Consider the following 13556-nt stretch of genomic DNA (forward strand, 5'->3'; position numbering starts at 1 on the left):
AACCATTTCTATCACTCTTCATTTTCTCTTCTAGGAAGAGAGAAGTTTCTAGTTTCATATTTCTTCTGCTTGAAGAACTTCTTTTAACACTTTTTATAGTACAAGTCTGCTAATAACATAGTCTCTCAGTTTTTGTTAGTCTCAGAAAATCTTTATTCCTCCTTCACTTTTGAAAAATACTTCCATTGGTATAGAATTCTGGATTGGCATGGTTTTTTCCCCCATACTTTTAATTCATCACTCCATTGTCTTCTGGCTTGAATAGTTTCTTTCTTTCTTTTTAAAAAATTTTTTTTTAACATTTATTTATTATTGAGAGAGAGAGACAGAGCATGAGCATGGAAGGGGCAGAGAGAGAAGGAGATACAGAATCCGAAGCAGGCTCCAGGCTCTGAGCTGTCAGCACAGAGCCTGACTCAGGGCTCGAACTCATGAACCGCGAGATCATGACCTGAGCCAAAGTCGGATGCTTAACTCACTGAGCCACTCAGTCGCCCCTGGCTTGAATAGTTTCTAATGAGAAGCCATGATATAATGCTTGATTTTTCTTTATGTAATATACTCTTTTTCTCTGGCTCACGCAGATTTTCTCTGTGTGTCTGTGTTATATACGTTGTTGTATTTTTGTTTTGTTTTGTTTTTGCATTCTGCTTAATATTCTTTGAGTTTCTTGCCTTTGTGGTTTGATGTCTTTTATTATATTTGGCAAATTCTGGCCATTAGATCTTCAAATATTTTTCTCTTCCCTTTCTTCTTCTTTTGGGATTTCTGTTCCATGTATGTTAGACCTTTTCATATTGCTCCATGGCTCTTAATGCTCTGAGTCTAAAAATGTAAATTTATATTTAGTACATTGGAGTTTGAATAGATATCTGCTAAGAATTGGATTCCACTAACAAATTAATTTTCATATTCCATTGGGACTGCTATTTATACCTATATTTTTAAAGGAAAGAGCAAAATGACTTTACTGTACTCTTACAGTTATGTCTTAAATTGTTCTGCATGTGTAAGAGTTCAGTGTTTTACTCCTTTTAATCTTTTATTTTGCAATAACTTTGGACTTAGAGGAAAATTAACAACAGGTAGTGTGAACAGGTAGTTCACACATTCCCATCATCTAGCTTTAGGGTTGTACAATGATCAAAACCATGTAATTAACACTGCCTGTATGTCCTTATTTTAACAGCTGCTGAAATAGTTCAAGAAATTGAAAACATGGAGAAGACTAGGATGCGTCTTGAAGCTAGTAAACTCAACGAAAGCGTATGTTGATGGTCTATTTCATTGTCTGGGTAGAAATGATGGACAGAAAAATTGAATGCCCAGTAAAATTAAATCTGTTAAGTAGGAAATGTCCTGGAACACATTTCCATTTAGTGTATTATGATTTTCTTGCAGCTGATTTTGAGCACAAAATTCTATCACAGTTAGGAGTCTTCTAGGGCTAAGTACAATCCAAAGTGGAGTTTATTAATGAATTATAGTCCTGTGGAAAAAGCATATGTCTGTACATCTGGTGGCCTTGATATAAGTCCTTTCTCTGCTGGTTGCATTTGATAAGCTCTTTATAAGTCCTTTCTCTGCTGGTTGCATTTGATAAGCTCTTTAACATCTGTGGCCCTTAGGATCTTTGTCTGTAAAACTCGGGGGTTAAACTATATGATCTCTAAGATATCCCCCTTCAGCTTGGCATTCTGTAATTCTGTGATTATGCTGATGGAGAAATTAAGTAATTGTAAGACTTAATGAGGACTGAGTATCTATTAAGCTTGTTGAGGGAATCAGACACCTAAAATTCTTCACTATTGCCTTCCTCTAGCTTGATGGTCCAAAACTTGAGGAAAGGATACCAAAGAAGAAAATAGTCATTGTGTCCTATGACACTGGAGGAAGTGTTATGGGCTCTCCCAAGTAGACTTTTTTCCTAGACCATCGGTAATGTGTTTGTAAGGAAAGCACCGACCTTAGGGAAGTAAGTTTATAATCAGATAGTAGAAAAAAAATGAGATTTTCATTGATTTTATTATTACCTATGTGCTAACTGTAAGATGGAAACTGTAATGAGTCATGTAAGTAGATTTCTGATCTCTTAAGTCTAAGATTTTCAAAAGTGGAAGTAGAAATTTAACATATTGAGTGTTATATTTTCTTTATTTATTACCTTTCCAGTAGACTTGGAGAGGTTAGGTTGGAAAAGGGAGAAGTCAAACAAGAAAATCTGCCTTATTAATGATCTGCTAAATACTTCTTCAGTCTTGTAGTTTCACATGTTACTGTTGTATTAATGAAGGTGAAAAATTAAATACCAAAAGTGGGAAATTTAATTGATCATTGTATTAATTCTTCATGTTAGTGTTAATATGAATATTAGTGTTGCATTTTCTACAGATAAGAAAACAGTAATGAGTAAAGGTATACTAATTATGATATTCAAAGGAGGTACACAGGAGTTATTCTTCCTAGGTTTATATGAAACAGAGATAAGAGATTATTTTCCCCTATTTTAAAGTTTGTAGTACTCCAGTTTTTGTCACTTTTTGGATTTTTAATTAAGATCTTTTGAATTATTTTAGATAATGGTTTTTACAAAGGACCAAACAGAAAAGGAAATAGATGAAATTCACAGTAAATATCGTAAGTTGTGTGGCATTTTCTTTATTTATAGAGAAGTTGGGTTTCAGGTTAATCTTAAGTAATTTTTTTTAAGTAACTTTTTAAAATAAGTTTTTACAGTAATGTTTTATGTAAACTTTTCTTCTATATTACTTAACTGAATTTTAGTTGTTTACTCCGTGACCTTTCTTGTGCCTGCTTTTTGATTTCTAACATTCTTCTTTGAGCTTATCACTAAGTACTTTGTGAATATTAATTAGCTGCTCTCAAAACATCTCTGTGAAAATAAAATGGAGTTAAAATGGAAACATTCCTGACTTTCCATCCTGTCCTCAGGCCACTCACTGCAACACTTCTGTGAAGAATTTCAGCACTTCTGTAACTTGCAAATTTGTGCCAAAAATAGTTTTCACTTTATCAGTTGTTACCAACTTCCAGCTTACTTCCTTTTCTTTATTAGGCTTTTGTATGTATCTTTTCCGGGGCTAGCACATTCACGTTTTGTCAGTTTGGTAGCTGTTATTTTTGGTTGCTTGTTTTTTAGTTTAAATTTAAATTTAAGTACCTGGCAAAAGGTAGTTAATAAATATGGAATGATATTCCAGACATGATGTGTTTTAGTTGTGCTAAGAGGATTTTTTTCTTTTTCTCTTTCTTTTTCTCTTTCTCTTTCTCTTTCTCTTTCTCTTTCTCTTTCTCTTTCTCTTTCTCTTTCTCTTTCTCTTTCTCTTTCTCTTTCTCTTTCTCTTTCTCTTTCTCTTTTTTCCCCTTCCTTCTTAAGCTTTGAATGTATAGGTACGGGAGTGATCTGTTTGGGAGGAGAGACGCAGTACACAGGCATTAGATACAGGTGTGATGGCCTGTGCCTTACCAGAGTAGGAAAAGGAGCCTAGAATATTCATGGACCTTAGACTGAACAACAAAAGTCAGTGTTTTTCTGTTGTTAGATAAGTGTGATAGGAGCTTCCTTAATATTTGGGAAGCCAACGTGATTTTTCTTGAGGCAGAGGATAGAGAATATCAAGTGACCACTGAATTGCTAAAAATAAGGCCTGTAAAAATAAGGAAACCAGCAAATTTGCTTGGAGAGAAAGTAATTTAAACCATTAAAAAGATAATATCTAACAATTATGCCAGAAAAGATATAACTATTGCTCCCTATTTAATATCTAAAAAAAAGTTTACATACAATAGAAATTTGTATCTTTACTAGGCATGTCATGTTAAGTTAATGCATTTAGCCCTAAAATAAATCTCTGTATCTATTTTTTAAAAAATACCTGAAATTGACAACTCCCTTGAAAGACACAAATTACTAAACTTTATTTAAGAAGAAATAATAGACAAATTGAATTTGCAATTCCTGAAGAAATCCCAGGTCCAAGTGGGGTCACTGGTGAATTCTATGAAATATATAAGGAAGGAAATAATAATCAGTTTTAGACATATTCTGCTAGAAAATTGAAATGGAAGGAATACTTCTTACCTCATTTTATGAGGCTGAAGTTTCCATGAAACTAAAAACCAAAGATGGTATAATAAAAGCTCATGGGGCACCTTGGTGGCTCAGTCGGTTAAGTGTCCAACTTCGGCTCAGGTCATGATCTCATGGTCCGTGAATTCAAGCCCCCTGTCGGACTCTGTGCTGACGGCTCAGAGCCTGGAGCCTGCTTCAGATTCTGTGCCTCCTTCTCTCTCTCTGCTCCTTCCCCGTTCGTGCTCTGTCTCTGTCTCTTTCTCTCTCAAAAATAAATAAACATTAAAAAAAAAAAGTTCTGACCAATATTCCTCATTGAACATGGATGCAAAAATCCTTAACAAACTTTTAGTAAATTACATCTGGCAATACATATACAAGATAATGCATCATAACCAAGTGGGATTTATCCTAACAGTGCAAGATTGGTTTAACTTTAGAAAATTAATCATTGCAATTCACTGTATTAAGTGACTAAAAAAACACTATATGGTTCTCAAAATAGATGCAGAATAAGTGTTTGACAAAATTGAACACCCATTAATATAAAAACTCTTACCAAAATAGAATTTCTTCAATCTGGTAAAGAATATCTATAAGAAACCTACAACTAACATCATATTTAATGATGAAATATTAAATACTTTTCTTCTGTTGGGAGCAAGGTAGATATGTTCTTTCTCACATTTTTTATTGTACTGTAGGTCGTCAACAGTGTGAAGGAATAAGAGTAGTATACAGATTTGAATGAAATAAATAAAACTTTATAGTCACAGTTGACATTATCATCTTTCACAAATAGTATGATTTGTGAAAGAAAAAGCTAAAAGGAAATATAAGTTATATTTCAGTAGAATTTAGTGTTTACTCTTTAAAAGGCAAATATGAAAATGAAAACTCAAGCCACAGATTGTGAGAAAATACTGTAAAATTTATATTTGACAAAATACTAGTATCTATATTATGTAAAGAACTCTTCAATAATAAGGCATATGCCATATATATATATATTTTTTTTTTAAACGGTAAAAGACTGAAACATTCTTCAGCGAAATAAATATTTAAGTGTCAAGTAACCACATGAAAATATAGGTTAATCTTATTAGTCATTAATCTTTAGGAAAGTATAATTAAAAAAAATTTTTTTTAACATTTATTTTTGAGAGAGAGAGATACAGAATGTGAGTGGGAAGGGGCAGAGAGTGAGGGAGACACAGAATCCAAAGCAGGCCACAGCTCCCAGCTGTCAGCACAGAGTCCGATGCGGGGCTCAAGCCCACAAACTGAGATCATGACCTGAGCCAAAGTCAGATGCTTAACTGACTGAGCCACCTAAGCACCCCAGGAAGATATAATTTTAAATGAAATAATACTATATACTTATTTTAATGACAGGGGGGAAAAAAAAAGGATAATACCAAACTCCTGGCCAGGATGTGGAGCAAATGGAAATCTTATGCATTGCTGGTGAGAAAGCAAAATGATACAACCACTTAGGTAAACAGTTTAGCAGTTTGTTTTAAGGTTATATACCTCCATACAACCCAGTCATTCTACTCCTAACTATTTATCCAAGAGAAATGAAAGCATATATCCACACAGAGATAGGAAGTCAGGTTTATTGAGATATAATTTCCAAAAAACAAAATCCATGAATTGTATTAAACAATTTCAAGAGTATTATGGACAAATGCTATAGCAGCTTATTCATATTATCCTAAACTGAAAACAACCTAAATATCCATAAACACATTATGATATATCCATATACAATGGAACAGTACTTAACAATAAAAAAGAATTAACCCTTGACATACGAAGCCACATGGGGGGAATGTCAACAACATTGTGCTACAACAAAAGCGAAATTAAAAGGGTAGCATCTTGAATGAACATTTATATAAAGTTCTAGAAAGGCAAAAATTAGTAACAGAAAGCATATTGGTACTGCCAGCTCCTGTGGGTGGGGGAAAAGGGGATCAGGAAGGAACTCTTTTGGGTGATTTAAGTCTTCTATTTCATGAGTGCATTGGTAGTTACGCGACTACAGGTTTTTTTGCATCAAATTAAATTGTTCATTTCAAATTCACGAATTTTATTGTGTGTAAATTATTTCTCGGGAAGTCTGATTTTATTTTTTATTTAATTAATTTATATATATATTAAAAAAATTTTTTTTTAACATTTATTTGTTTTTGAGAGACAGAGACAGGGCATGAGCTGGGGAGGGGCAGAGAGAGAGAAGGAGACACAGAATCTGAAGCAGGCTGCAGGCTCTGAGCAAGCTGTCAGCACAGAGCCTAATGCGAGGCTTGACCCACAAACTGTAAGATCATGACCTGAGCCGAAGTCGGACGCTCAACCGACTGAGCCACCCAGGCACCCCAGGAAGTCTGATTTTAAAAATTTAGAGAGAAAAGGGCATTCTTTTTTATTTTTGCAAATCTCTGATGTCTTGCTTAATAGAGAACATCTTGACTTTCATATCAGCTTCTGCATTTAAACTGTTGCTATGTGTTGCTTTGGTTGAAGCATATGAAAAATATCCACCCTGACACAGGTAGGCAATTGAAAAGAGAGAAGTGTTTCAGTAGATTTTTTTTTTTTTTTAGATAATCATGGGTATTGTTGGCAAGTGTTATTTTGGAACGGTTAGTTACAATGGAATTTGAAATCATATTAATGAAGTTTTTGTACTCTACCCCATAAAAATCCACTGGTCTGTCACATGCTTTGAAAGGCCCTTCTACCTGTGAATGGTTTTGTAACATCATTTGTTGGTTATTTGGAAAATATTGGTTCATCGAGTTGCAAATGTTTGCATTTTTTCATTTGTATTATATAATATAAAAGAACAGCATTCTTTAATTTCAGCCCCAGTCTTCTCAGGAAAGTTAAGTATTGGGAAACCGTCAGCTCGTAATGTCGGATACAAGTTATCCAGAGTTCTGATTTTCACTTGAAAGCTATCCTTTTATCTTTGTCAGCAGATGCTGTCACTTGTTTTTCTTGAAGTGAAAACCTCCCTCACTCACTTTTGAGAAAATATGTTATCCAACTGTAAATAATCACAGTTTGTCTACTGTTCTTTCAAGTAAAAATGCTGTTTGTTTAATAAGTAGCTAATTTAGCTCCCACCTGAAATAAGTACACAGGTGCTTCTGCAGGCTGTGGTATTTCCATTATACGTTGGGTGTAGAGCACAGGTGCTGTATTTGTAGTTCTCATTTTACCACTGAGGTTATTAAAAAAGATATGTACTCCAGGGTCAAAATAAAATACATACTTTTCTTACCGGTTCGTCAAGGACATTCTTAAAGTGACTTTTTCTTTTTTCTTTTTTTTTAAATTGGTGTCTGCATGACCGTGTAGCATATAGTGATTACTAAGTTCGGGGTCACTTCTTTGGTTCATGCTAGGACACCAGCAGTTTTATCCACCATTTCTATTGCACTCAGTGCCTATGTCAACATAACAAAGAAGGCACATAAAATAGGTTTTACCTTATTTGCCCTCTGAAAGAGGCTCAGAGATCTTTAACAGTCAGCCAGTGCACTTGGAATTCTGCTGTTTTAAGAGTGTCCATGATGGGTTGATGAAGGAGGGGCCATGAGATAGGAGGAAAGCTTGGAAATGTGGTATCAGAAAATCTAGGAAAGCAAAGTGTTTCAAGAAAGGAAATAAGATGAATTGTGTCAGATGCTACTGTGAATGGTAGAGTAAAAGATGGAAAGCACCAGTGCATTTCACAGCTTAGAGGCAGCAAACTAATTTCTACAAGAACAGTTTCTTAAGAGGAGAGGTGTCAGACGCTCTGGGTGTCCACGAGATGAAACTGGAGGTGAGGAAGTGAGACTAAGGTGGACAGCTCTTGGGGGAGATTTTACTCTGTCAGGGAGAGAAAAATGAGGGCGTAGCTGGAGGTGGGTGTTGGTCAAAAGATGGTTTTGTTTGTTTTTCAAGTTGGGAAATACTTAACCTAGTGGCTTTCAGATCTTTTCTGACTATAACCCACAGTGAGAATCATATTTTATATCATTACTAATGATATACACACACATTACTGAAGTAAAAGTTTTACAAACCAATATTTACCCTTATTTAAGGTTATATTCAGATGTTCTCAAGTGATGTTCACATTCCCCCACACCAACCTTACATGTCTCCAACATTAGAAAAAATTGTTTTCCATCATTTTGCTCTCAAAATTGTATTGACTTTGAAAGAATATAAGTAGTGAGATAATTGAGTTCCAAAGCCAGTTGGTTATGCTTATCCAAGCCACCTGTACTGCATCTCCCTCCCTCCCTCCCTCCCTCTCTTTCTCTCTTTAAGTAAGACTTTATGTTTTTACAGCAGGGAAATGTGACAGACTTCCCATATATCTCCTGCCCCCATGCATGCATGACCTGTCCCATTATCAACACCCCATCTCTGGTGTTATCATTAACCTACACTGACATCATAGTCATCCAAAGTCCATGCTTTACTTTAGGGTTCACTCTTGGTGTGTACCATGCATTCCATGGATCTGGACAGCGATATAATGACATGCATCACTGTGATAGCCTACAGAGTATTTTTGCTGCCCTAGGAGTCCTTTGTGTCTTGTCAGTTCATACCCCACCTGCTACAAAACCCCCGGCAACCACTGATCTTTTTTTTGTCTCCATAGTTTTGCCTTTTCCAGAATGTCATATAGTTGGCATCCTATAGCATGTAGTCTTTTCAGATTGTCTTCCGTCTTTTGGCAATGTGCATTTAAAGTTCCTCCATGTCTTTTCATGGCTTGATAGTGCTTTTTGTTTTAGTGCTGAATTATATTCCATTGTCTAGATGTACTATAGTTCATCCATTCTGCCATTGGAGGACATCTCGGTTGCTTACTCTTTCCATTTTTAATGTATTCTGGCACTTTACACTCTTTATTTCATTAAGGAAAAATGCTGGTTACCTAGTTGTTTTCATAACCCACATTCTCACTTTCTGCAGAACAGTCCTAGGCATATTTGTATGCCAGTGGGAAAGATGCATAGAGGGGGAAATTGATGATGTAAGAAAGGGAGAGGATAGTTAGAGGTGCTATATCTTTGAGAAGGCCTTAGTGATGGAATCCAGAGCATACGTTAGAGGTTGGCCTTTAATTGTTGCAAGGACAGTCATTTTTCGTTAAATTCAAGGAAGATAGAGCGTATGTGCACAGATGAATTAATGGTAGTTGGAAGATGATAAGGTTTCTGTTAGAATGTTTCTGTGTTCTCAAAGTAGTGTGAGGCCAGCTGAGTAGGGGGGTGTTGCACGTATGCAAAAGCTTGAAGTGGTCATTTTGGAGAATAGTAAAGCAGAGTTTGCTAGAGAAAGGTAGAAAAGTTGTACAGCGGTGTTGAGTGCCCATTTTAGGTTTACATCATGAATTTAAAGTGAGACTGGTCAGTTCAGGGCTAAATGAACAAGCCCTTAGTGAGCATTAGCCATTACTGTTACTCTCTTTTCCATCCAGGTTTAGCTGCTTGGGTGTCCTAGGAGGTTGGTGAAAAAAAATGTATTCGATTTTACTTTGAGGGACACTGACTCCAAACTTGTTCTGTGACTTCAAGTAGATGAGTGAGTATTTCAGTGTGTTTGCTGTAGGGGGTGAGTCTGTCCAGTTCTTGAGAGAGCCTGGGTTTGGTCTTGTGTACCTCTCAGTTCACGGGCAGATCTGGTGACCCTCTGGCTGTAAAAGCTGGTCTAGAAAAGTAGTTAAGGGGTGGTGAAGGAAGGAATGAATGAATGGCTTGACATGGCACTAGAAAAGATTATGGTATTTCAACTTGGAGAGTCGGAAAGGGTGATATTATTCAAGTATTAAAAATCTTGAAGGATATGAAATGGTTGAATGTAAAGTGCATTCATGAGCTCCCACAATTATGTCAACCAGTTAATATTTTTAAGAGGTAAATTCAGGGCATCTAATTAGCAGAGCCGAGATTTTAAACTCTTTAAAGAACTTCTTGCCAGATGGCACAGCTCCTAAAATGAGGTGAAGAGATGAATGGGAGCAATTTTATTAGTCATAATCTCTTGGCACTGTTCATCTTTTGAGCAGGGGTTTTTGTTCCTCTTGGGTCAAAGCCAAAGCAGTGGCTGCCATTTACTGTTTGGTTTCCAGCCTAGCTGTAGGGTAATAAGATTAAACAAAGAAAATCTCTTTTTAAACCTGGGATTTTATTACTTCAGAAGAGAAAGTCATTAAGCCTCCTTAACTGTTAATGAGATTACTTGAGCAAGTTTCTTAAGTAATTCTTACACCCAGAATTCATAGATACTCAATGGCCTTACTGGGAAAACAGCCTAGACCAGGTCTGACTAGATTACATAGACCCCACAGTGCTGTGTTACCCTTGCCTAACAGAAACTATATAGTGGTGGTGGTGGTGTTAGCCCACTGCTTCTGGGGAGCTGAAGGAAGTACAGAATAATTATCCTCAAATGCATAGAGTTAAATAGGACCTGAAAGAAATCACCTATTTCCTAGATAGGATCTCACCTATTTCTAAAGAGCTAACTTTTCCTAGCAATCTTTATGGCCAGCCATTATTTCTTTTGCTGGAGTTTTACCCAGTCTCTTAATGTAAAATTTACCACATACCTTACAACCCAACATGTTAGTTTCACTGGGAGTTTTACATGTACATACACATAAATATATTGGGATTAGGAGCGGTCTCTCCCTGATGTCCAAAGAACAGTCGCATTTATAGATCAGGAATATTGAATTCAGTGTGCAAATGGAGGCAAAACTGGCCTCTTCCACAGTGGGGAGAGGAGTCCATTGAACCTTTACCAGACAGGATTTTGCATGTCTGTAGACAAGAATTATTTTCCATTGCCATGAGTTATCTACAGTTTACAGAGCTCCAAGGCAGCAAATGCTTGGAATCCTGGAAGGATAGCTCTAGAAAATGCATAGTTTTCAAGAAAAGCACAAATTTTTTCCTACAGTCAATTATTCTTAGTGTGTGCCACAGGGAAAATGTTGGTTACTGTGTGAAAATGGTCTCAGAACTTTAACTATTTGCAGTATGATTTTTTCTAAAATACATTTTTGTGGGATTTATGGCATCATTTTGAGCCATGACTTATGTGTTTGAGGGTGTTAGATAAGTAAATGCATCCTCAGCCGTTCGAACTATAGTTCAGAATCACAAATAGATGTCCTACAGCCTCTGCTCTAGCAATGCCTGGCTATTCCTTATTGAGTAAATTAATGTACGTTAATAATGGCTACCTAGATAGCAGGCTTACATTGTCTTCAGAGGTATGAAAGTAGCAGGTGTTATGTGCAGCCTTGGTGGTATCCTGGTGAGCATAGCTGCCTTCCAAAGTAGCAGGTGTTGTTAACATTGGTGCAATTAAAATATCCTGAGGTAAAGTGATTGGTGGTGGGTGGTGGACTTAAGGGATCCTGATGGGAAACAGGCAAGAAATGTAAAGGAGAAAGAGGGAATTAGAATGGATTTCCTTTGTTTTTATAACCCAGCTTTCCTCGAGGCTTCTGCTCTTATATTCAGTTAATGTTCTTCATGTTAGTACTCTTGTTTCTTGGGAGTTAGAATGGTGTCTTTTGGATATATTTAAGAAAGTGGTATCTTCTGCATCAAAAGCCTTACAGAGTATGGGGTTTGGGAAAAACCTACAGTAGCAAACTAGGAATATCCTGTTTCCAAGTTTGTATCTGAGGAAGGGAGAAGAGCAGAGGCTTCCACGACCCCCAGCCCTTTGTATTTTTGTGGTTGCCAGCTTTTAAGTTTATTGCAGGTGCTTTTCAAGGATCTTGTTCTTGAGCAAGGTTGAACACTTCTTTTTTTTTTTTTTTAATTTGTTTTTTTTTTTATGTTTATTTCTGAGAGAGAGACAGAGCATGAGTCGGGGAGGGGAAGAGAGAGAGGGAGACACAGAATCTGAAGCAGGCTTCAGGCTCTGAGCCATCAGCACAGAGCCCAACTTGGGGCTCAAACTCACAAACCATGAGATCAAGACCTGAGCTGAAGTTGATCGCTCAACTGACTTAGCCACCCAGGCGCCCTGGTTGAACACTTCTTGATACTCCGTGTGTCAGCATAACAAACATAAAATTTTCTTACTCCTTGCTTTACCAAGAAGATCTTTGGAATTTTAGGTAAAAAACATCAGAATGAATTTCGGCTTCTGGTGGATCAGGCCAAAAAAGGATACAAGAAGACCGTTGAAATGTCAACAAAAAAAGTAATAAGAAAAGAAGATGAATCTACAGAAGAGCTATTACCTGTATGCATGGGTAAGAGACTTTAATTAAAAACAGAAATATGTTGAATTTCACTATTCATTTTTAATATAAAAAGAAAATAAAATCACAGGAATTTACCTTTTTATTAGGTATCTGAAATGGGAAAAAATATTTTTAGACCTATAACAATTGTTGAATGTTAACTAAGTTTATTACTGTAGGGAAAATGATTGAGACAATGTCCTGAAGACAAGTTTATGAAATCTTTCATTTAATGATAAATCAGAAGTTTCTTAGCTGTTTCAGCCTGAGGATGTTTTCTAACTATAGGATTTATTGCTGTATACTTCAGATATCCTACAAATAATTTCATTCTAGAATAATTTTTGTTAAAGGTGACTGGTATTTATTTTGGATGGAATGTTCTGCTATAAAGTCTGAAGCTTATAGACTTGGTGTGCCTATACATAGCACATTCCTTAATTTTGATCCATTTTAAAATTTGAGATTAATACTATATTTCCATTGCCAGGGCTTTATTTGGACCAGTGAACAAAACAGAGTCATAATGGAGGGTAGTGCACAAGAAAATTCCTTATTGTTTTCTTTATTATGATAAATTATACATAACACAATATTTATCATTTCAACTGTTCATAAATGTACAATTCAGTATTATTAAATATGTTCAGAATGTTTTATAACGGTAACCACTGTCTGTACCTAAAACTTTTTCATCATCCAACATAAACTCCGTGCCCATTAAAAATAATAATAACTCTCTTCCACTTTTCCAGGCAGACCCTGGTAGTCTCTGTTCTACTTTTTTGTGAAATTTGCTTAGTCTGTGTACCTCATGTAAGTGGGAATCATTAATAATTAGTCCTTCTGTGTCAACTTATTTCACTAATAAGCATATTTTGAAGGTCCTCATGTTGTAGCTTTTATTAAAATTTCATTGCTTTTTATGTGTATGCCACATTTTGTTTATCTGTTCATCTCTAATGGGTTATTTTCACCTTTTGGCTACTGTGAATAACGCTGCTATGAACATTAGTGTTGAAATATCTGTTCAAGTCTCTGCTTTCCATTCTTTTGGATATGAACCTAAGAATGGACTTGCTGGTTTATATGGTAATTCTATGTTTACCTTTTGAAAAACCACCAACCTGTTTTCAAGTGGCTGCACCATTTTACATTCTTACAAGCAATGCT

The 13556-nt window shown here is 35.9% G+C and overlaps 1 protein-coding gene across 6 annotated transcripts in view; it reads left to right on the forward strand.

The window, feature by feature from the left end:
* The window catches only part of RAD18 (RAD18 E3 ubiquitin protein ligase), a 109577-nt gene that overhangs the window by 50202 nt on the left and 45819 nt on the right, over nt 1-13556 (forward strand). For all 6 annotated transcript variants that reach the window (XR_003415054.2, XR_008297017.1, XR_003415055.2 and 3 more), the window contains exons 8-10: nt 1190-1266; nt 2577-2637; nt 12255-12392. Coding sequence is in view for 3 of the 6 variants with exons in the window: in XM_027042535.2 (XP_026898336.1) it covers nt 1190-1266; nt 2577-2637; nt 12255-12392 (276 nt within the window). In the remaining 3 variants the exon portion in view is untranslated. The remainder of the gene's footprint in view (nt 1-1189; nt 1267-2576; nt 2638-12254; nt 12393-13556) is intronic.

Source organism: Acinonyx jubatus, chromosome A2 (genome assembly GCF_027475565.1).
Source record: "Acinonyx jubatus isolate Ajub_Pintada_27869175 chromosome A2, VMU_Ajub_asm_v1.0, whole genome shotgun sequence".
NCBI lineage: Eukaryota > Metazoa > Chordata > Mammalia > Carnivora > Felidae > Acinonyx > Acinonyx jubatus.